Raw genomic sequence first — 25,870 nt, forward strand, 5'->3', positions numbered from 1 at the left:
AGCCGAGCCGAGGCGCAGTGACCGATAGTTTGGACAAAATAACACTTGTAATACGTATATTATTTTTGAAACACGGTGTGTGTGTGTGTGTGTATATATATATGGTATTTCTCCCACCTTTTTGGCGTGCCTTCGTGGTGTAGTGGTTCTGCACGGTGGGTCGGTATTCCAGAGGTCCGTGGTTCGATTCCCGGCGAAGGCGGTTGCTAATTTTTCATCTCTCTTGCTTCCAAAAAATACCTAATATCTCTATATTGGCGTCCGAACCAAAGGGGTGTTGGATGATGATTCTCTTCACCCAGGATTTGGCGATTGTGTCCGCTAAAACCCTAGTCGCCCTTTAAAAGGGGGAGTATATAAGGTATTTCTCCCACGTTCTTGACGTGCCTTCGTGGTGTAGTGGTTCTGCAAGCTGGGTCGGTATTCCAGAGGTCCGTGATTCGATTCCCGGCGAAGGCGGTTGCTAATTTTTCATCTTGCCTGCTTCCAAAAAAATACCTAATGTCTCTACAATATATATATATATATATATAAATTAATTAAATTACATTCGATAACGGTCAAAATGGATATTTTCGATAAAATATGAAACCTGAAATTTTCGGTGATTACAATACTTCCTTTACTTCGTACAACGAAGTAAAAATGCGATTGTTAACATCGTAACAGTGTTTAATACTAAAATACAACTGAAGTGGGTGAAATATGTAATATACATAAATGGAGCATTGCACTTGATACCGTGCAGAAATGCTTTTCTGCCATCCACATACCAAGCATTTTTTCAACATGTTCTCTGACTTTTGTTTGTAATCGATTTCCCTTCCTACGCAAAGTTAATCGATTTAACAAGCAACTTCGTTTTTCACAGTCTTAGACACCATTGTCTTAGGCATACGGTATGCAACAGCCAAAATCTGGACATGTACGATATCTTCAAACTTTGCAACAATCTTTTTTTCATATCCGTGATGATCCTAATCATTTTCTTTGCTTTTAGACTCTTCTCAGTAACTTTTCTTAACTCATTGTTAATAAATTTACAAAACATTTACGCGAAAAATTTAACGCAGAACAACTAAGCTTCTTTCACTCTTTTTACGAAGAAATTCGATTTAAAAGCAATAAACGCACTTCTGTATCTCTTTTACTATTTGTCAACTGACCCATGAAATGACAGTAGCTGGATTTATTAAAAGAATTACCTCTATCTATATAAACCAATCATTCATAATAATTTACAATATATTATGTAGAGGTAGACTGTTCAACTCCATTTACTTCTGCTCCCACTCAGCAGGGCATGAAGACGTAGCACAGCTTGCAAAGCAGCAGACGAGCGTTGGAAGTGCTGCAGACGAGCCGCGTCCTAGAGTCCTTTTATATCTGAGATGGAATGGAAGCGGACAGACGGTCCGCAGATCCATCAAGACTGGGTGGGTTAGGACTGGGTGTTGGTCATAGCTACATGATTCCTGTAGAACTGTTGGAGTTATTTTCATTACGAGATCACCTGCAATATTAACTTTAACTCTCATTTATTTATCTTACTTTTCATTTATTTACTATTAGTAAAATAAAGCAGTAATTATGCTTTACTTGTGCTCTACCAAGTTTTTTGAAAGCAAATCCTACATAGATATGTACAGGGTTTATCAGTACAGGCGTTGACAAACTCAGGAGAGATAGAGTACACCTAGATGATGGGAAGTCACATAGCAATGCACGGTCGGAAACGCTTTCTTGGCGCGGTAGTGGCGACACAAAACGCAAAAGAGGAAGGACACAAACAGTGAGACAAAACGTGTTTTATTATGTTAAGCACAGCAGAAACCTACAAATAAGAACAAACAACGATCTTCATTAAAGAAGGTGTTCGAAATGACGACCCCGGACCATGATGTTCACCTCAGTTCTCTGGCGGATGGAAGATCTGCAGCACAAACGGAAGATCTCATGGAAGATGCATGGCGCACGGTTCCTGCATCAGTGTCCGGGTCCTAATTTCGAACACCTTTTTTGATGATGATTGTTGTCTCTTTAGGTTGTTTTTTCTTTGTTTTTGTTGTACTCCGATTAATAAACATGTTTTCTCACCCCCGTTAAAAATCACCTCAAAAATAGTTCTTTTTTTTGGTACTTATTTTAAATTTAAAAATTGAGTGTGTGCTTTTTAATAAATCAAATATTATATACCAATCTTAGCAGAAATGAGCGTTAGATTTTGTTTTAAAATTTTTTCTCATTGTTAATAAGTTTAAAATTTGTAGTTAATCTTATTTTATTACTTTGCACAGGTTAGGCTTAACAACTGTCATTTACTACTAGGCAGGTCATATTTATTTATTTTTTATTTAAAACTTTTGTTACTGTATTAAAGATTTGAAGAACAAATTTTTCTTTTCTTTTATGTTTTTTTTATTAAATTTTCATTTGATACTAATTTTTCATGCGTTTTATTGCGTCTGTTTATATGTTTTGTTTTTTGGTTGCTGTCCGCTTTAACAGAAAATAAATTTTATTAGATTAAAAAAATATTTTGCTTATCTATGATTTTGATGCTGTAATTTGGAAAAAAGTTTTACTCCGGACTATGCGGTTTCAAATTATTAATTTTTTTATATGTTGGATTGCTCGTATTTACATATCTGTTTTTTGGACATGGTCTGCTCAAACTAAAAATTTTTTTTTTTGTAAGTTTCTTTATGAAATGGATACTATATTTTTTCAGTTTTTTGTACTACATACTACGGCCAGTACAGATTGGACTGATAAAGACACATATTACTTTGATTAATTTTCTGATATTATTTCATGTGTTAAACTTTAATTAGGGTCTTTACTGATCCAGAAATAGGCTGATGTATTATTTTTTCTATGCACCTTCCACCCTGATTGAAGATGCAGCGAAAGATAAAAATTTCTTTTTTCCTTTTAATTTTTGGTTTTCAAATTTTGCATCTCTGATGCAGTTTGTCACTGTGCTTCAGGTTTTTTTTTTAATTTGGTTTGTTCCGAATTGAATATAGGATGGATTTTAATTTCTGTACGAAAAAAGTATGACACTGCATCGGCAAATCTAAAGGTATGCAATATAAAAATACAACGTATAACGTAAAAAGTTTTGTTATTCTGCTGTTGAATTTTATCTGGAATAAGTGCGAAGGGAATAAACTTAAAAAAGTTAAACAAAGTTGTGTCACTAGAAGCAGATAGAAAATCAGCGATCTAAAGGAGATTATAAAAATTCTTAACAAACTCTTTGGTATGACATTAAAATACGAACCTTTCATGTTTTCTTTCTTAAATTTTCTTCCGAAGAAAAGCGCAACAATTTTTATGTTTTAAGAAAAATGGCAAAATCATTTCATTTGTAAAAAAAAGCGCGAGGCAATGAAAGTCTCAAATTCTTCAACATAATCTTGCTGTACGGTTTAGGACGGTGAAAGGATAAAGTGCATGGGCGCCAACATATGGCAGAAGATCATCTATCATCTTTTATTGTGAAAGACATTTGTTCAAGTCCAAACTTACCGACAGTCGCAATATTATTTTTGCTAAAGTTTAGTAACTTGTTTGAACTTGATTGTCCTTCTATTTTTAGACTCGCATTTTCTCCCGAGAGAAAGAATTTATAGATAAAACAAATATTCTTTTGCTAGATGGTTTGGGAGAAATACACTAATAGAGTGGGATGGTTTTGTTTGGTTTATTTAATTACAACAACGCACTCGAGGGCTATCTGCCTAAAGGGACGGATGCCTTCGTGGAGGGCTTTTTAAGGGCAACTCGCTCGTTTTTAAGGGATAAATTTAGATAACTACAATTTATATATTTATAAATATGGAAAGAATATGTATTATTTATCTAAAATGTCGCCTGGAATCATTTTACTTATTAAAATTGTAGAGACATTAGGTAGTTTCGAAGCAGGAGAGATGCAGAATGAGCAATGGCCTCATCGGAACTCTAACCACGGACCTCTCGAATAAGCGCCGAGTGTGCTGACCACTACACCACGTAGGCTTCCTAATAAGACGGGAAAAATACCTTATAAAATACATTATATGAAATAAGATGACCTACATATTAGATATAATACATGTTTTCTTATTTTAAATACTTTAAAACTTAAAATATAGGAAGAAAAATGATTTGCTGAAAGATTTGTTGAAGGAAAAATATTAACATTAGTTATCGATTGATTATAAAAAATATTATTCTGTTGCATAAAATTGCTTATTTGTTCATATATAAAGTTCCTGATTCTTTTATTGGTTCCAGTTTCCTAACAAAGAAAGATTAAGTAAATGGGTTTCGCCATTATACAGGACACATTTTTTGCCAACTATACATTCTTTTATTTGTTCTAAACATTTCGCGCCTCATTCTTTTTAGGAAAACCACATGTCCAGAAAAGTCCTGGAAGAAAAGGCAGTTCCTACCATCTTTGATTTACCGAAGCATTTTAAAAAAGTACAGGAAAGTTTTCGATCTTTTCCCATCAGACAGGATTAAACGATACCCTTTAACTATTATTTTAAAAATGTTCGATTTTATTTTGAAGTGTCAAAATAATTTCCTTTCTTTCATAAATGTTACATTATTAGTCCAAAGGGGATTTGTCCCTGAAGGACTATTGTTTTCGTTTTGCGATTTTGTGTTGGCTCACTATAAATATCCCTTTCACATTTCAAACTGTTGTCACCAAATGTTAGACTCCTGCATTATATTTGAAGAAATTAAATAATGAAAAATCTCGATAAATGCATGTATATTTCTCGCTGTCGCTGTTTTCAGACTTATAGCTGTCGAATCCCGATTCAGAAATTTCCCTGTGATATCCCTGGAATGATGTCAACACAAATATATAATTAACATCTATTTAATTAAAATTAAACACCTAACAGACAAACATACATTTAAACATCTGATGTATATGCCACATGACTTCCTTTCTGCATTTCTTTTAAATTTATTTCCTCGAATTATTTTCTAACTTAATTAATCCCTCAAGGCAAGCTGAAAATTACATCAAAAATTAAAAATTTTTTAAAACTAAATATTTTGATAAATTTTTGTAACCGGGAAAGAAACTTCTCGTATTCTTATTTTCTCATATTAAGCATTAAAGCTTTTCCAAATGTATGTTTACGAACTGGGAACTTCATTCAAAGCCAGATTTCGTTATTTGTTCAAAATTAATTTTTTAAATTTCAAATTGCAGAAACATGAATATTTTCATCACTTCAAACACTTTTGTAATTGGAAGCATATGACTGCCAAAATGATTGCCAAAATAAAGACCAGTGTAGACGTTTCAGCCAGGTTAGGAGTGAGTATACGTATATAAATTTTCTGCTCTGCCGATTGCAATAAAAAAAGCCCTGCACAACTAGATGCTGTAGCGGCCAAATGTACAAAATTATAACGTTCTACGGCTAATCTATTATTTTATTTATTTATTTAATTTGTATACGATATTTATGCGTACACACGTGGGTACAGACGTCACGAAAAAAATCCCTTTTATATCCATTTTACAATCCATTTTTGAAAAAACAGCGTTTTATTCTGTTCACACGCACTGACATCCCGAAAAAAAAATAGTTAAACTTGATTGACTAACTTTTTGTCTTGATTCGGGAATAGTTAAAAAAATGGATATTACGTTTTAATTATAACAAAATGTTTCGTGATTGCAATACTTCCTATAAGGCAATACTTCCTTTCACTAAGAAAGTAAAGTTTTTACTTACTTTTCACTTCGTATTTCCTTTATTAATCTGGCATTTTTATGAATAAAAAGATGTTTTTAACTTTTGTCGATAGAAAAAGCAAAACATTTTTGTGAGCTTTGACACCAGAAAATGCTTTTATAATTTCATCAAAATGAATGGGTTAAGCTATTGCATTTTCAATGGAAAGGATTGCGAAATCTTTCAAGTCTTACTTAGCTCAACGTTGAACGAAGACAGCTTCAGTCTACTTCAACTTTAAAAAGCTTCTATCGCAAGAAGCTATCAAAACACGCATTCTAAAATATAAGTTAGAGACTGAAGTCCGTTCCCATAATAAACTGTAACACTTTTAATGCAGGCCACTTTTTACCTTCGTCCTTTTCTGTATTATTAGATATAGATATATATACACACACACATATATATATAGTATATATATATATATATAGTATATATATATATATATAGTATATATATATATATATAGTATATATATATATATATAGTATATATATATATATATATAGTATATATATATATATATAGTATATATATATATATATATATATATATATATAAGGTATTTTCTGCCTCCTTCCGCATATCTTCGTTGTGTAATTGGAAGCATACTTGTTGTGTAGAGAATTTGTCTGATAACGGTATAAAAACTAGGTGAATGATTTTCTGATTTATAGAAATTTTAATTTTATTTGATTCTGAATTATTTATTTTAAGGCTTTAATTTTGCGGAAAAACAGATGCTTCTGGGAATATTATTTAGTTTATAAGAATATTATTTATTTTCCTCTATTTGCAAATCTTGTACAAACATTGATTCATTGTGAAAGAAGCAGGGAAAGGGAGGAAATTTTTGCCAAGTCATGATTTCGCGCGCTTTGTCCTTTAGAATGTTCTAGAAGGATTTTTCATTGTGTAGTTGACCTTAAGAGAGGAAGTACGTGACAAAAAGGTCAAAGGTTGCTACTTGTCTTTCAATTTAAGTCATTCAGGTTTGTGGCGATTGAGGGTCCGGTTGTTGGCTAAGTGAAGAAGGGCGCGCATGCGCGATCACCCTTATTTCCGCATTCAGGGGTTGAAAACGAAAATTTTGCCATAATTAAGGGGGCGATAATTGAAGCCATAGTGGGAGCCCGCGTTTGTGAAGGAGACGAAGGAAATTCGAGTTGGATGCACTCTCTCACTTACTGACTTACGGGCTTGCTGGACTTTTGGAGGTTACTCTTGAAAACCGGCTTGAAAGAGATAGGTAAGATATAATTCACGACGAGAGATGTTTCCCGGCGGGGAACGGGAAATATGCTCCCCGGCCGCGTTTTGGTTAAGAGGCGACACTTACTGACTGGCGTGTGGAACTTACTTGGGACGTTACTCGTGAAGCTTGCTCTTGGGAGTAAGAACAGGCGAGCCGTAATTGCCTAGGAAAAACGTTTCTGGCCGGAAGCTGCAAACACGCTCCCTTGCCGCGTTCTGGTAAAGAGGCGAAATTTGAACGAGTTACCTGCGTGTTGACTTAGGACTTTCAGGACCAAGCGGATAGCCGTCCTGGGCAGCAGTGCTCCTGTTTCTGTTCTACAGTGGTAAAATAACGTCGACAGTATGAGAACCAGTGTAAAGATGAGCCCGGCCGACGTCAACGCTTATTAAGATACGAGTCCTCCACTTCAAGATGTACAACCAAGTTAAGTGCTATTTTTTTGTGTTAGAACTTTGAGTGGGTTTTCAATAATTTTTCTTGGAATGTAAAAACAGCGTCGACTCTTAAATTAATTCTCAGGCTTTAAATTGTTTCCCTTTCCCCTTTTAAATTACCAGACAAACCTTAAGTTTTTTTATATGAATTTAAATGAAAAAAAAAAGGTAAATGACAAATTGATGACTTCTCCTTAGACTCTCAGATGAGGTTAAGATTTTTTTTTATTGTGATGTAATTGAATAAACTGATATTTAATCTGGAACCCTATTACAGTATGTTTTCTTTATATATTTAATATGTTTTTCCTATATATCTTGTATATGTTTTTCTTATGTTTTCGATCCTCTCACGGCGCGGTCATGGGATGCATTTTTCTCACAACGCAAAAATGCTTTACCGTTTCACTATACGATCACTAAAAGTTTGGGTAATTAGCAAAAATTCTTAAGAGTTTAGTTTCCTCCCTAAGAGGAAGTAGAAACCTTTCACGGCAAGTAGGTTCATATTTAACATTCAACATATAGGAGTTTCTTATTTAACAATGGTACCTTGAAGTAATAGGGTTCCAGATTAAATATCAGTTTATTCAATTACATCACAATAAAAAAAATCTTAACCTCATCTGAGAGTCTAAGGAGAAGTCATCAATTTGTCATTTACCTTTTTTTTTCATTTAAATTCATATAAAAAAACTTAAGGTTTGTCTGGTAATTTAAAAGGGGAAAGGGAAACAATTTAAAGCCTGAGAATTAATTTAAGAGTCGACGCTGTTTTTACATTCCAAGAAAAATTATTGAAAACCCACTCAAAGTTCTAACACAAAAAAATAGCACTTAACTTGGTTGTACATCTTGAAGTGGAGGACTCGTATCTTAATAAGCGTTGACGTCGGCCGGGCTCATCTTTACACTGGTTCTCATACTGTCGACGTTATTTTACCAAAGTAGAACAGAAACAGGAGCACTGCTGCCCAGGACGGCTATCCGCTTGGTCTTGAAAGTCTAAAGTCAACACGCAGGTAACTGGTTTTCATAGTGACGAAACTAATTTTACCTCTGTAAAACAGAAACAGGAGCACTGCTGCCCAGGACGGCTATCCGCTTGGTCTTGAAAGTCTAAAGTCAACACGCAGGTAACTGGTTTTCATAGTGACGAAACTAATTTTACCTCTGTAAAACAGAAACAGGAGCACTGCTGCCCAGGACGGCTATCCGCTTGGTCCTGAAAGTCCTAAGTCAACACGCAGGTAACTCGTTCAAATTTCGCCTCTTTACCAGAACGCGGCAAGGGAGCGTGTTTGCAGCTTCCGGCCAGAAACGTTTTTCCTAGGCAATTACGGCTCGCCTGTTCTTACTCATCCCAAGAGCAAGCTTCACGAGTAACGTCCCAAGTAAGTTCCACACGCCAGTCAGTAAGTGTCGCCTCTTAACCAAAACGCGGCCGGGGAGCATATTTCCCGTTCCCCGCCGGGAAACATCTCTCGTCGTGAATTACATCTTACCTATCTCTTTCAAGCCGGTTTTCAAGAGTAACCTCCAAAAGTCCAGCAAGCCCGTAAGTCAGTAAGTGAGAGAGTGCATCCAACTCGAATTTCCTTCGTCTCCTTCACAAACGCGGGCTCCCACTATGGCTTCAATTATCGCCCCCTTAATTATGGCAAAATTTTCGTTTTCAACCCCTGAATGCGGAAATAAGGGTGATCGCGCATGCGCGCCCTTCTTCACTTAGCCAACAACCGGACCCTCAATCGCCACAAACCTGAATGACTTAAATTGAAAGACAAGTAGCAACCTTTGACCTTTTTGTCACGTACTTCCTCTCTTAAGGTCAACTACACAATGAAAAATCCTTCTAGAACATTCTAAAGGACAAAGCGCGCGAAATCATGACTTGGCAAAAATTTCCTCCCTTTCCCTGCTTCTTTCACAATGAATCAAAGTTTGTACAAGATTTGTAAATAGAGGAAAATAAATAATATTCTTTTAAACTAAATAATATTCCCAGAAGCATCTGTTTTCCCCCAAAATTAAAGCCTTAAAATAAATAATTCAGAATCAAATAAAATTAAAATTTCTATAAATCAGAAAATCATTCACCTAGTTTTTATACCGTTATCAGACAAATTCTCTACACAACATACTGGACACGTATTCGACAGGTCCAGTGTTCGAATCCCGGCTAAAGAATTATATATTATGCCGCCTCCAACATAAAAAAAAATCCTAATGATTCTACGTACATATTTAAAAACTTAAGGTTCTTAGGAGATCACCCCCCTGATTACAGGCCCTAGGCGATCCACACCCCGTTACTCCCAAGACTATAACTCTCTTTCGCTCCCACTAAAATGTCTTTCGGGAACTTCCGGCTCGATGGATTTCAAGGTGCCTCCATACCTCAAATACACTGTACATTTATAAGCTTTCACCGAGATTCAAATGATATTGAAGCGGGAAACACTCATCCCAAATTAATCAAGGCCGCGCATGCATACGCAGAAAGAATATTCGGAATAAGCGATGTTTCAACTCAGATTTAAACGTTATGTAGTTTTTAATACTTTAACTTCTCTTGCACAACGGAAATGTTAGCGAAAACGAAATCTTAACATGATTTGCGACAAAAGGCGATGAGGAAAAAGAAAATTAGTAGACATAACAAAAGCCAAATCGCATTTTCTGAGAAAACTCGAGGTAATGAATTCTCCCCCATGGTACCATTTGAATAAGATTTGCACTTAATAAAGATTGTAAAATAAGGTAGACCTAATGAAGACTGATGGTGGTGATTAAAGGAGATTGCAGGATTGCTTCAAAACTAACGCAACTGAAATTTCCTTGTTTTGCTCTTCGGGAGTACTTAGAAGCTATCACCATCAAAATTAATCTTTCACAATTAATCTGAATAAATTAAATCATAAAAAATGTGGACATTTACATTTGGATTAAGCATAAATTTTGAATTCTGGAAGAAGGGATCAAGTAAGCTTAATAAAAAAAGAAATATTAATAAATATACATCAAATTCAATTAACATTGAGGAGCTAAAATTTTGAGAGCTAATTTTAAAAAACTACTCGTACGAATTTTACAAAACTTGGCAGTTGGGTATAATTTGATTCTTAGAATCGAAATATGGAAAAACATTGGCACGTCATTTCAGAAAAAGGTCCTATTTTGTGTCGAAATACCTATATTAACACAATGCTTTATATAAATCTAATACATATCTTAAGTCGCGCCTTCGACACATGAAAAACGAAATTTAAATTTCGTCCATCGGCCCAGTAAGAACGGGCCGATGTAGTACTCTCCTTTTTGTTTTCGTAGTGTACAATCCAATAGGAAGTTAATGTTCAGAAATTTTCCTTAAGTTTATACGCTTTATCAAGCTCGAAACGCCATCACGTGTCAAGATGTAGTAAAAAATGAAAAAAAGCTTTTAATTATTTACATGCAAACATATGCATGCATTTTTGTTTATGCGTCGGAGAAAAATTGAATAAATAAGAGAAAGTGACTAATTTGTCATTATTTCTTCTGAAGTTTTTGCCTTTTCTTGCAAATATTTCTCTGAAGAGTTGAGAAATTTTTCATAATTTCTTTCAGTTTAAATTAAAGTAAGTTATTTCATGCAACAAAATATAACCAAAAAGAATATCTTGCGAGTATCAAGCTTTAAATTTTGGGTAGCAAATAAATGTAAGTTTAATTTTTTTCAATAATAAATATTATTGTTATAGTACACTGGTGTGCAAAACTTAAGCAACAGGTGTTCTTTTGGCCATAACTCCACAAATAATCGTCTGAGAGACATGAAATTCAGAAATGACAGACAGCACTTTGTATTTAAACGATGACAAAAGAATAGTAGCGCAAAAATGAATACAATGCCTACAGTTATGGAATCAAACAAAAAAAGGCTTTATTGAACTTATAGTATCGTTACATATGATTGTCTGCACAAGAGGAAGCACAACAAGCAGATGTTCCTTAGTATGGGATATGCCCTCCTGTTACTGCAATGGTTTCTTCACACCGTCGCTTCATACCCAGCACCATATTGTCCAACAAATCATGAGGTAAGAGTGTCCATTCCTCAATCAGCGTCTGTTCAGTTGTTGGGTGTTCCCCGGAGGATGTAATCGTGCCGCAAGGCGTCTACCTAAAGCATCCCACACATGTTCTATGGGATTTAAATCAGGCGAGTACGGTAACCAATCCATTCCAGTGATATCTTCCCTTTCCAGTAGCTTCTGAAAAACAGGAGTCTGGTGTGGTCGTGTATTGTCATCCATAAAAACGAAATCTGCTCCAATGGCACCTCGGAACAGACGCGCATGGGGAAGGATTACCTCCTGACAATAGCGATCTCCGGTTACAGAACCTCTGTCGGAAACGTGGAGCTCTGTCCGCCCGTGCAGCATAACGCTTCTCCAGACGAGAACTCCAGGACCACCGTAACGGTCTCTTTCCGTGATGTTGCTGGGATGAAACCGTGTCCCGACTTCTCTCCAAATCAACTGGCGTTGAGAATCTCTTGTAGCACTAAAACGACTCTCATCCGTAAACAGGACAAAACTCCATTGATGAGATGTCCAAGTTTGTGCTCCTTGCATCACTCTAAACGGTGGCGCCGATGGCCAACTTTCAAACGGATGCAGCGTTCAAAACGGCGGACCTTCTGCAAAAGGCTACCTTCTGCGTCTGGATACGGAGACGTCTGGACATAGTTAACCGCGACACTTGTCGGCCTGTTGCTGTACACACTTGTTGAACTATTGTACTCGCTGACTGGTTTCGGGCTCTTTTTGCCTTCAGAACGATATATCGGTCATCCACAGCAGTTGCTTCCCTGCGGCGGCAACCACCAACCTTTCTAAAAACTGTACCTGTTTTTTGTAAGGCTTTCCAAGTGCGCGAAACGACACTCTTGTTGATTCCGAAATCTTCAGCTACGTTGGTCACATTACGCTCTTCCTCTAGCTTTCCGATCATTCTTCCACGTGCGAAGTCATCCAGGTCATTTCTTCTAGCCATATTTCACGAAAGAACTCATCTGTACTTGCATCGAATGTCTTTAATTGCGTCTCCGTCCTTCCTTTTATTATAGTCTCGAGTTGAGTGCGCCGACTGCACGTGTTTTGTGTACACTCACGTCGCCTGTGACGTTTTGTTCCTGACATTTGCATACGCATGATCGTTCTACTGAATTGCGTATTCATTGTACTGATCGAAAGAACCCCTTTTCTGCAATTTTATGGCTATCTGATTAAAATTTACATTGTTGCTTACGTTTTGCACACCAGTGTATATGTATGTTTGAAAAATTCTTAGCAAGTGAAATTTAAAGTTTATTAAAAATATTCCTTTTACAAATAAAATTTAAAAATTTTTTTAAAGAAATCCTGGCCCGTCAGTAATTTAACATCGAGTATATAGTCTACGGGCAATTTGTGTTTAAAACCGCTGGCCAATGCTACTCACGTTAATAAGTACCAGTATATTTTTCAGTCCCACAGAAAAGTGAAATGAAAATAAATTCAGAACATTTTGCATTAAAATTGAGGCCAAACATTGAGTTGTTTGACGACCTTTCTTTGCTTTTCTCGTTCGAATTTCCAGGGTTTTTTTTTTCCCTTTACTTTTCTGCTTTTTCCTTTTTAAAGGTATATTTTAACTGCACTGTGATTAAAAAAAATGTGAATACGGTTACAGTTTTAACGATGACAAGTAAAATAATCTTACGAAGGATTTAAAAAATCAAAATAGTGATATTAAACGGCAAATAAATATTATTTCCATTTCAGACACCAAATTGCTTTTAATGTTTAATCAACATTTCTTATCCTCCTCTTTTCATAAATTTTCAAGAGAAACAAGAATGAAAAATGAACAAACTTTCATTCTTTTTATACATTAATTTAATTTACGTTAAGTTTCTGTAGCGTCATAAATGAAAACTAATTCTTTTTTCACAGCTTTGATTAAATTCTGCTTCGTTCCATTTCACTTTCAAAGACGATAATTTTTTAATTAACGGTGTAATTACATCCACAAATGTTCTTTTAAATATGTAACATCTTCTTAAGAATAAAATACTTTTCATTTTTTCTGGAATTTTTTCGAAATGGATAAAAGATGTTGAAACGTATAATAAAAATAAACGAGAGTTCTGAGGCATAAATGAATTAAGTCCAATACAGAAGCCATGAAAAAATCATACTTAATTTATTTTGCGGTTGCTTGAATTGAATATACAAAATTTATATTGATTGCTGTGCCGACAAATAAATTTAACTTGAAAGTAATCCTTTTCAAATGATAACTTTTATGAAAAGAAAATTAAAAAATAAAATAAGACTCAAAATAAAATAACTTTAATTAAAAACTGTCTGAAGGAATATTTGCTTTACGGTGTGAAGACAATAATGTTACAGAAATTTGTAGATATGGAATATGGAACGAACATTTATTTTGTAGCTTACATGCACTAACTGTTAAAAATACACATATTTAAATTAAGCTTTATTTGTTTGCTAAACAGTGTGTTCCATCAAGACAACCCAAACTCTGCACAGTGAGATTCCTCGCTTGGAATACATAAAAGATGTCCAGTTAACTGCACCTGTACGACTCATAGTTTTGGAGATACCAGGTAATCAAGCAAGTTTCGTGCGGTTTTCGTCACTCATCAAAAATGGCCCACGAAAATTTTAAACCCCATTTTGTTCTTCGAAATAATCCCCATTGGCTTCAATTATATATTTCCATCGAGGCACAAGTTTATAAATGCCCTTTTTGAAAAAACATCTTTTTTCTGGAGTCCCAAAACCGTGATACAGCTTTTGTGACATAACTGCGTTTTCGGAATTCTCGCAGATGGTTATCCATGGTCAAAAACAGATAATAGTCCGAAGGAAAGTGCCCGGGAAATTGGGTAGCTGAGGTACAACTTCCCAGCCCAGTGTTTAGATCCTTTAATACAGTGTTTGGATCCTTTAAAACAGATAATAGTCCGAAGGGACGTATCCGGGAAATAGGGTGGTTGAGGCAGAACTTGCCAGCCCAGTGCTTGGATATTTTAATACAGTATTTGGATCCTTTAAAATAGATAATAGTACGAAGGGACGTGTCCAGGAAATAGGGTGGTTGAGGCAGAACTTACCAGCCCAGTGTTTGGATCTTTTAATGCAGTGATTGGATCCTTTAAAACAGATAATAGTACGAAGTGTGGCCCAGTGTTTGGATCCTTTAAAACATATAAAGGCCCGAAGGGACGCGTACGGAAAATACGGTGGTTGAGGCAGAACTTCCCAGCCCAGTGCTTGGATCTTTTAATACAGTGTTTGGATCCTTTAAAATAGATAATAGTCCGAAGAGACGTGTCCGGGAAATAGGGTGGTTAAGGCAGAACTTTGCCAGTCCAATGTTTGGATCCTTTAATACAGTGTTTGGATCCTTTAAAACAGATAATAGTCTGAAGTGTGACCCAGTGTTTGGATCCTTTAAAACATATAATGGTCCGAAGGGACATGTCCGGGAAATAGGGTGGCTGAGGCAGAACTTCCCAGCTCAGTGTTTGGATCATCTTCTTTGTCCCTTTTTCCGTATGAGGTTGTTTCCACATTATCACGGAGATTCTATTTCTTACTGATTACTCTGTAAACCAGTGGTTCTCAAACTGTGCGTCGCGGCGTCCGAGGCAGCTGCGGCCTGTTCACAGGGGCGCCGCGAAATTTTGTAAAAGCTTCATAATTAATTGAACCCAAACATTTGACCTAACTAAACAAAGCGAAAAGCTAAACATATCCAGATTTTTAGTGTGGTTTGTTTTTGATTGACCCTGTATAAAACTAAAGTCGCGGAAAAGTAATAGACCCTGTATAAGCTGAAGCGCTCTTGCGAGAACGCGAGACGACAATCGATTTCGATCGCGCTATACCTCACGGCAATCTAACCTGAGGACATGTACAAGGTTAGAGCGACTTTTTCACGGCTCATTCCGTAAAAAGAAACAGTTAACGTTTCTTTGTATTGTTGCTAAAGTTAAGCTCATCATGTTGCTTGATTTAGGGTTACGTGTAGCGACTTTCAAAGGTCGTTTTCTACCCGCAGTCGAAAATCCACTATTTTCTTTTCGGTCGGATTTTATGTGATTTGTACATGCCACAGAAACACCTGTCAAATTATCAGTAAACGTAACAATTTCGTTACCGGATTTATTAAGAAAATGCTCCCGTAATTTGACAAAAACATTCATAACGAAAATATTAGTGGAGCAGCATAGCATAGTAGTTTTAAATAATATAAGAAAAATATATATAAGAAAAGCACTTTTTATGTCTATTTTAATATCTCATAATTTTGCAATTTTTCGTTTCTTAACAATTTTTAAACTTACGATTTGCGAAAACTTCTGACGTATGCTAAAGAATGGAGGCCATTTTTTAGTTCAGAGCTGATAAATAAATAAGAATTCATTATCAAAATTTAGAAAACAAAGCCATCAGAGGCTGGTGTAATAAACATAGATGGTGATATTTTTTATTTAGATTTGACTGAGAATCGAAATTTTTATATGAAAAAATTAAATAGGCTCATTACACAGTGCGAGTGAATCAGAAAATTTTCATTCTTCTAATTTTACAAAAGATAATGTTCTGCTACAATAAAAAATAGCATGCGAAAATATTTCAAACAGCAGTTTTTTAAACTTCGGAATTTATCACTAAATCGTTTAATTATAGCGGCCTGACGACGTCACGGGAAAATAAATAAATTATTCTCCTACATGTAATGGCAAAAACTTCCTGTTTGTACAAATACCGCTTTTTGCGAACGGGAATACCTCCATAATGAAAATATACCCTCTACTATCAGATGTCAATAAGAACCTTACAGGTGAAGACGGTTAAAAAATAACGTTAACAGTTAAAATTAGAGTTTCTAAGCAAAAACAAGCAAATTAGTCCTCGCAGGAAGATGGATTTTTCTGTGCCCAAAATTGACAGTTTACTCTTGATTCCACTCGGGAAAAGACACTGAAATTGATGCAGAAACTGACTTAATTCGCTATTCTACTAAGAGTTATAAACGTAAACAGTTTACGGCCTCGTTAGGCTTAGCACCACTTAAACTTTTAAGTCATCATAATTCTACAAATATTGCAAGAGGATAACTAAAGGCATAAAAAACTGAATGAGCACATAACAATATAATTCAGTCATTTTTTAAGCAAAAAACGTACAGTTTTTACTAACAAATAAGAACAACAAATTGAGCTCACCGAGCTAGGTAACAGAGTTAAAAATATATATGTGTATATATGTGTAAGATATAAAAAATACGATACCTGCTTGAAAAATAATTTGCGACCCTAAAATTAAGAATTCTAGATTTTACGTTCTCCCAAATTCGAGATCTTTCCATGTTACGTAACGCTTAATGCAGATACCTCTCGTCCAATCAAAATAATTGTAAATCGAAACTTTTCGTTTACGCTTTCATCCTGGCAAGACGCTCCTGTTCACGCTGCTGTTTATTTGCTTAAGGCGACGTAGTACTATAAAACCCGTGTACATGGAAATTATTGCATTCATCTATGATTGAAAAATATCTTATCTACAGAAAGATGATCTGATGTGAATTATCCTGCAACAAAATTATGTTTCGAAACGGCCATATCTGAAAGTTTTTGGTTTGTGCATTTATCCTTCTAGCTACGCAATAAAGGGTATTCGGAGGCCTGACATTAAAGTACCGGATTCCGTCATCTAAGCATTAAAACATAACAGGGAGGTGCACAACTACATGTTAGCAGCGCTATATACAAAATTTCAACTGTCTACGGCTAGTCGTTTTTGAGTTACGCAAGATACATACGTACGTAAAGACATCACAAAAAAAGTCTGTTCTGAATCCATTTCGAATGAATTTTACAATTCGTTTTGAGCAAAAGAGTCATTTATTCTGTATGCACGTACTGATGTCAGGCAAAAAACATGATTCAAATGGATTCGAGAGTGGTCAAAATGAATATTTTCATTGAAATATAATACCCGAAAATTTCCATAATTACAATACTTCCTTTACTTCGTACAAGGAAGTAAAAATTTGAGTCAAAACCCTTTCAGTGCTAATTTTTTTAAGCAAAAGAAGTTAGAAGAATGTATTAAAAATGGAAAAAACTGTACAGAAACGGGAAACACAAAAATAAAAGGTTTCTAATTCTTTAAAAGCAAAATCCTAACAAGCAGCAGTTGATCGATAAGGCACGAAATAAAGATTAACCAAAAAGACGAGGATAAGAATAACCATTTTAAAATATTCATAAGAAAAGAACTGGTGAAAGATGATTATCGAAGTTGTTTAGTGTCGAACGGCAACGAACACATAAAGTGCATTTTCTTTTATTATATCACAGACCAAATAAAACAAAATAATCCTCTAAATTTATACTTAGCGCACTTTGCCTTAATTTAAATAAAGATCGGAATTAATTTTCCTTATATATTGATTTGAGAGCCCACTGGGAAATGCCAAAAAAACTATAATCGCAATAAAAACTTATTAAAAGTAATAGCATTGACGTTTTCAGTAAGCATAGAAGTCTTCCATTTCTTTATAAGATATTCGCTTCTGAATTCACGTTCCCTCCTCCCCAAAAAATAACAAGGTATTCGCAAAATGTATGGCTCCAATCCAGATATGGAATTCTTAAAAACATTTTCGGCTTTTTTTAATAATAATAATAAAGAAAAGAATTCGAAAGAGTTTATTGAACTCATTTTTTTATGCCATTTTGCCCAAATCTTACAGAACCGTATCTCAAATGATAATTTGAAGCTTTAGCAAATTTTTTTCTCGTTTTGTTTTTTCAACTGATGTATTGTTTCAGAAACCAAGAATTCTTTTTAAATTTCAGAAACGTTAAATTGCAGTTGGATAAATTTTTGCTGCCAGATAGAGAATAGAATTCTCTGTTTCTTCAATGAAAAAAGGAAGAAATTAGCATAATGATGCAGAAAGAACTCCTTAAGTGTTTTGTCCCAGCTCTATTACTCAATACCCTTTCCTGTAAAAGAAAATAGTCGACGAGTATCTTGAAAAGTACTCTTGCATTTGTTTGAAGTAGCAAGCTTTAAGCTCACGTTGTTAGGAAACCTAAATGATTAATCATTTAATTAATTTTGAGTCCCAAAAACACATTTTTGTTACCTTATAAAACCAACGCTATCTGGTAGCTCCAGGATATGATATAAAAATTTGATGCGGACACCACATGACTTCCTTGTACGGAATATTAAATTATGCGCATTTTTGTAGCATTTCATTTAAACTTATTTCCTCGAATTTCAGTAGAGATAAATTTCTCACTCAATTAATTCCGTTCTCACTTCGCGGTAAGCAAAAATGCATAAAACTTCAAAACATCTTTATTAAAAATCGAAAAATGTAGGAAAAAAAACCTATGCAGTTAAACCAATTAAAAAACAATTTTTGCAGTTATAATTAGAGTTTCAACGCAAAAACAAGCAATTAGGGCAAGAGGCAAAAAGGCAGATTTTTCGGTGCACAAAACTAAAAGTTTACTTTTGGTCCCAATGGCAAAAATACATCAAATGTGCAGAAACTGAATTCAATATTCTGCTGAGATTCAAATGTAAACAAATGGCGGATCGGTAGGCTTTAATCGCCACTTAAACTTTTAAATTGCTGATAATTCTACAACTATTGCATGCAGATTAACTAAATAAAAACCTTAACCGAAAGATATAAACAACATAATTCAATCACTTATAAAGCAAAAAATGCGCAATTTACCAGCATATAAAAATTTTAAAAAAAATGAGATCACTGAGCCGAGTACCAAGAGTGGGTATACATTTATATATACCCACTCTGTTTCTCTGTTGGGAAAAAAATCCCTTATGAATCCATTTTAAATCTCTTTTACAATCCGTTTTCGATAAAAATTTTCCTCTATTCTATACATATGTCTATTCACATACAGATGTCACCCCAGAAAATCGTCTAAATACATTCGAGAGCGGTCAAAATGAATATTTTCATTCAAATATGATACCCGAATTTTTTAGCGAATACAATACTTTTTTTACTTCGTACAAGGAAGTAAAAAAAGGATGAACACTATAATAAAAAGACAGAATACACGAAAGTTAAAATACATAAAATTAAATTTTACTGTATCTGTACCAAAGAGTGTGGACAGCAGAAGTGGAAAGTGATGAAGAAAATGCCATCGTTTGGCCTAGGTAGGAATTCCATTTTTTTAAAATAATTAGGAGGAATGTTTAGCAGATATCTTTTTTTATATTTTCTTTATCTTGAAGCACCAGTCGACTGTTTTTGAGTTTCATTGGGCCTCTTCCCCAAAAAACAACACTCAAAGTTTAGCCAGTGTCATTTGCTGTTGCCTATGTTTTAAAGTGTTTCTAAGGTGAGACATAACATTGTCATGGAAATGTTTATGCTGTCCCTTCCTATTAGTTTTTCAGGGTGACATCATAACATAAAAACTTTCGATCTTACACCATTTTGCAAGAATTCATTGATCGAAGAATCAGTATCTTCTTTTTACTGAACCCATTTCTTCCAAAATCGCATATTTTTTTTTTGCTATTTCTGAAGTTACTTTTGTTGATCCTATTTATCTGGTTCTTGAAGTTAACTTCTCCAAGTTTTTAGCATCCTAGTCAGAGTTTTGAACTGACAAAAAATATCACAGATAGCAAAAAGAGTCCTAAGTGCGAAAGCCTTTAAAGTTTCTGACTGAAACCCATTCTGTCTGTCATCATTCTATCCAGAAATTCATGGCCCTGCAAGACCACGAATTTCTCGCATGTAAGTCACTTCACATGCAGACTACGTTAATGAGATTTAAGGAATGGAAAATATTAAAATCATGTTTCCCGAAGTCCCTGAGTGTTAATTAGGTTATTTCTAAATTGTGACCCGTCAAAACAGCTCATGATAAAATAGCCGAAGTGCATCATATTATTTAATAAGCATCTTATTTCTAGTTTCAAATTTAAAAAATATATTGCGAATATTGAATTTTTATAGTATTCTACAAAATTCACACCCAGACTTTTTATCTCAAAATAAATAAAAATTATCTCTGTACTTTATGTATATTTAAAAAAATAAAAACAAGATATATAAGACCAGTAAAAACAACAAAATCATTGTTTATTGATACTCATATTTCAAGATTGTTAGTATACTTAGCTAATTTTTGCGCAAATCATGCAAATATTCTGTTAATTTGTAGAGTCATTAGGTTTTTATGAAGCAGGAGGCGTGAAAATGAGCATTGCCCTTGCCGCGACTCGAACCTGGAGCTCTCGAATACGCGCAGAGTGTGCTGATCGCTACACCACGAGAGCATGCAGGAAGAAGGGAGCATATCATTTTGTTGAGTTTGTGTTTGTCGTTCGCGGTTTTTTTGTCTTTGGTGTCTGCTCTTGCCTAAGTGTTTGTATTTGTTCTGTTTCTTCACTTTTATGTTTATAATTATTATTAACACATTATTTTCATTTAGATATTTTATGTTTCAATTTTTTTCTTTGTTGAAATGAGCGTGGCGTGTCATGATCATGTGACTAACTTGTTTGGTTAGGCGGGTCGGGCTGCGCCCTCTACTGATACTACTGATACCTTATATACTCCGCCTTTTAAAAGGCGACTAGATTAGGAGACCCATTCGGCAAACATTGGTGAAAAACCATCATCCACCACATTTTAGTTCGGGCGTCTCTGCAGAGTCATTAGGTTATTTTGGAAGCAACAGACATGAAAATTAAGCAATGCCCTCGCCGAAACTCGGATCCTGGACCTCTCGATTACGCGCCTAATGAGCTAATGTTTACACCACGAAGGCATGATGAAAGGAGAGAGAAAATTCCTTATAAATTATATAACATTTATAATTTAGAATATAAACCAGAGGATCAAGAAACTTTTGTATGCTGCGGTAACCTGTATGTGGAAATTATTATTACTGCACCCTACTTGGCAAATGGTTGTGAAATACATTTTAATAAGACACGCCTATCAGCCAGCATATGTAGCCAGCCTTGCTCGAAATTCGAACCCGGTCTCTTCGTTGCGGCAGTCAGTGTCACTAACCACTTCCCCGTCTTCGAGGCAAGATTTAATTACTGATTCTTAAACAGACATTGCACAGCTTGCATATATTTAGATATTAAAAATTTTAAAATAGTTAGAGGGATACAGTTCGAAAACATTTGATTTAGGATATTTTATCATGGGTTATTTCTCATGGACTGTTTTATCATGGGCTATTTTGTAATAAGGAATTTGTCAAGGTACTATTTAAACAATTTTGAAAAATCATTTGTTTCTGGAATAGGTGGCCGTAACTCAAGACACCGTTTGTCGTCCGATCATGTTTTTGTTCAGATAATTTATTCATGAACAGAATTATTCGTGAAAGGAGGCGTTCATGATGCGAGGTTCAACTCTATATCTTAGATTAAAAGAGAACTTTATCTTGGTTCAACTCTGAGGTTCCGATTCGAGACAACTTTAGCCGAAGGTCAACTGCGTATCTTAGATTGAAACAAGAACTTAGATTAAAAACGAACTTGTTGATCTTAGGTTTGAAAAATAAGAAAGTATTATTTATGGACTGACCAAATATTTCTCACTGCCCATTAAAATCTTAAGAGAGAAAAATGAGTAGGTATTACTTTTATTACATATATTTATTATGGTATTATTTTTCATATATTACTAAGAATTATAAATATAAATGGGAAAAATATAAAAATTTTTACCTCTGGTTCTCATGTAGGTTTGAAGAATAATATCTCTGAGAGTCGTGTTGTGCTTGGTGAGGTAATCAGCCGGTAAATAAAAAGTCTGAACAATTTCGATATCATTTTCAATTGCCAGCTTGCTCAAGGCCTCTGCCACGCTTTTATCTGAGGTGTTATTGGCTACCAGAAGCATCAGTTTGGTCCAGTCGAAATGCTTCAACAGGGAGATGAGAGATTTTGAAACTTTGGAACTCGGTGGCAAAGTCCTCGCAAACGTCGTGAAAATATCCTTGTTGGACACTTTGCTGTCTGAACATTTCTGTAATAGATAAAATCAAGGTTATTATGCGAAGTTTATTTTAGAGTATTTAATTACTTAATTTTATTGCTGAGATAAAATATTCACAGATAAACCATAAAATGATTACTATGGATTACTGATTAAACTTTTCGTCGAAATAAACATCATGTACAGACATTTTACATATTAATAACAAAAATGTAATTAAGCTCTTTGAACGGTGGACCAAACCTTCGACTAAAACGCCCGAGACGACCTTTCATTCAAACGACAATCATCGTCCGAACGGCCGAGATTGTACGTTCTGTTTGTTTGCTGTCCCTAATGTACGCAACAGCTTAAGGCGCAATTTCCCCAAATGTATGGCATCAGCTCATTTTTATTATATACAGTCTTGTCGTAGAAGGATTCTTTTATCTTTCCTTATCTTCAGGTTAAAGTATGCACTCCGGGGCTAATGGAAGCTCCTTTGTTAGGAACTAGAAACGATATCATATGAAACTTTAGCCCCTCTTTAGTAGCTGAGGAACACGGGTAGGCAGAAACTATTGTGAATCTCAAATAGACTCTCAGATGAGGAGGTATTGGACTGAACCATATTTTTACGACTCAGTGGTCACTAACAATAACTTTGATGCATCAGGTAGGGAATGGATAGAGGATCGAGAACAGCAAAGAGTGGAAAAAATCGAAGAAGGAGTTAAGATCGGGAGAGACCCGTTCACTGAGTCAATTCGCTTTGAATTTATTTCTTTCAGGTGTAATTTTTTAAATTCCCCAAAATCTTCTTTTTATAAAGAATTAACAGCAAAATTCTAAACTGAAAGATATGTTCGAAAAGTTGGTAAATGATAAGAAATTAATTCCACTTTTTAGTGGAAGACAAGCATTGCTTTCTCCTCTAAAATGGGAACTGAATTTTTCTGGTACGCTTCCATTAAGAGTGTGCTCTAAAAGAGCTACCGCTCTGTTTTGCTGAATCATAGTTCGTTCACTTAATAAAGGGACTGGTTTATTGCTTTAAATATTTGAATCTCTGAAACAACAGCGGTTATTGTTTGTTCATCTTAAGCTATTAACAGCAAGAAGTAGTCTATTACACCTATAAGTTAAGTTTTGCCTCTTGTTTGTACCATTGGACTTTAGTTAGGTGTTTTTTATAATTATAAAGACTATACTCCGAAATGAGAACGGTTAAACGAGTGGGATTAAATAATTTTCAATTATATTTAATTTTACCAAGCAAATCTAAAATCTGAAAAAGAAATCTCGAAAAATCACCATTAAAATGCTGCATACTTTCCAGTTTCAGATTCCTGTCCTGAAATATTGTGTTATTTCACGAGCTTTGTTGAAGAAAAGAAGCAAAGGTTTCATCTGTAGTTAGCTTAGACCTTCCGAGTCTTATAAATCGAGAGTACGAATTGGCACAATTCCAGTCCAGTTTTGAAGGAGAATTCCTTAAAGAACGCATCCGAAAGCTTCCCCTTACACCGCACTCTCGAGAGGACAGTCGGCGCAACGGCATTTTAACCGCTTTACTCTCGATGTCAAAAATGATGCTCTCCAAGCGCCCGTGACCTTGGAGCGCTGATTGCGCCCGATCACATTTTGCCATTAAGTTTAATGTGCAAATTTAATTCTTAAAAAATCTGCTTTTTATTGAAATATTTGGGATCTTGCATATGTTATTTAAAGCTTTTACTCTCTTGTACGAAGTAAAGAAAGTACTGCAATCGCGAAATATTTCGATTAATAGATTTCAGTGAAAATATCCATTTTGATTGTTTTTTAGTTTAAGCTTAGTTTCTCATCTAGATTGGCAATAAATCTACTATTCTGCTTAGTTTCAAATGCAAACAAAAAATTAGGCTTAACCGCACTTAAATAACTTTTAAATTGTTCATAATTCTACAGCTATTGCATGCAGATTAACTAAAGGCATAGAAAACTTAACCGAGACATAAGAGTAATATAATTCAATCATTTTTAAAGGAAAAAATATACAATATACCAACATATAAGAATATAAAAATGATCTCGCCGAGCCAAGTAACAAAGGGGTATATGCATATTTTTGGTGCGGCCAATTGCGACCAAGAACGAAAGTGCACAACTGCATATAATAACAGTCCCATAGACAAAATTTAAATGTTCTGAGGCTGTTCGTTTTTGAGTTATGCGAGATACATACAGACGTACGTAGGTACAGACGTCATGAAAAAAATTTGTTTTTAATCTATTTTAAATCCATTTCACAATCCGATTTGGAAAAAAGTGTCTTTAATTCTGTCCGTACGTACAAATGTAACGAAAAACCATCGTTCAAATGGAATCGAGAGCGGTCGCGATTACAGTACTTCTTTCCCTTCGTACAAGGAAGTAAAAAAGCTTCTCGTTTCCTGTGACGGGTATGTCCCGGTTAAGCTATCATACAGTTAAAACGTTAGAAGAGAAAGGTTCGGCGTGAAATTCGCAGGGAATTTGCGAAAGTTTGAGGACAAATATTATGTGGACGATTCCACTTTAAAATTTAGGGGAGCTAGTTCTCTGACTGTACTGAGGAAAGGGAAAATGATACAAATATTTTTAAAATTTTCAGAACCTGGAGCTAAAAACCTAGGGGGAGGGAATCCGGGAGGATATACACTATTTAAAGTCATCTTTTCAAAAATATTTTGAAAAGATTACTTATTTTCATTATAAAATATGTCTTTTTCTCTAAAGAATAAAACAACGTAAAATGTTTTTTTTTAAAGGAATTTGTCGATGACTGAGTTGAGGATTCTTTGAATCAGTGTTTATTTTTCGCTACTGTTTTAGTTCGGGTATTTTACAGTTAAGAAGCAGGGTAATAAATCACTAGAGCTCATTTTATTCAAAGTAGCGGTGCATGTAAAAATAGGGTAAGAAAGAGCTATTTATTTTTACTTCTAGTTTATTTGCACAACTATTGCGTTAAAAATAAATCTTCTTTGAAAAATGTGAAAGAACGGATGTCAAAAAGATTCATTCTCGATAAGAGGAGAGAATTTTACGGTAAAAGCTGCGAGAATATTAACAGAAATTACCGAAACTTGGTGACAAATATAGATTTTTTTAAGAATCTAATTCTTAATTTTGACAATAGGGTAGGAATTTTAGCTCTGAAAATAACGACAAAATTTTCAGGGAACGTCGAAGGAAAATACTGTAAGGTATTTTCTCCCTCCTTTCTGCATGCCTTCGTAGTGTAACGATTAGCACACTTGGCGCGTATTCGAGAGCTCCAGGTTCGAGTCCCTCCGAGGGTATTGCATATTTCTTCA

General features: G+C 34.8%; 1 protein-coding gene across 1 annotated transcript in view; it reads right to left on the reverse strand.

Annotated features, from left to right (window-relative positions):
- Window positions 1-25,870, reverse strand: part of LOC118204321 (guanylate cyclase 32E-like) — a 440,266-nt gene that overhangs the window by 145,347 nt on the left and 269,049 nt on the right. Inside the window, exon 4 of the mRNA XM_085819935.1 lies at window positions 22,280-22,580. Coding sequence (XP_085676061.1) covers window positions 22,280-22,580 — 301 coding nt within the window. The remainder of the gene's footprint in view (window positions 1-22,279; window positions 22,581-25,870) is intronic.

Source organism: Stegodyphus dumicola, chromosome 7 (assembly GCF_044657685.1).
Source record: "Stegodyphus dumicola isolate Sdum_Otavi_A_Nest chromosome 7, ASM4465768v1".
In the NCBI taxonomy this organism is placed as follows: domain Eukaryota; kingdom Metazoa; phylum Arthropoda; class Arachnida; order Araneae; family Eresidae; genus Stegodyphus; species Stegodyphus dumicola.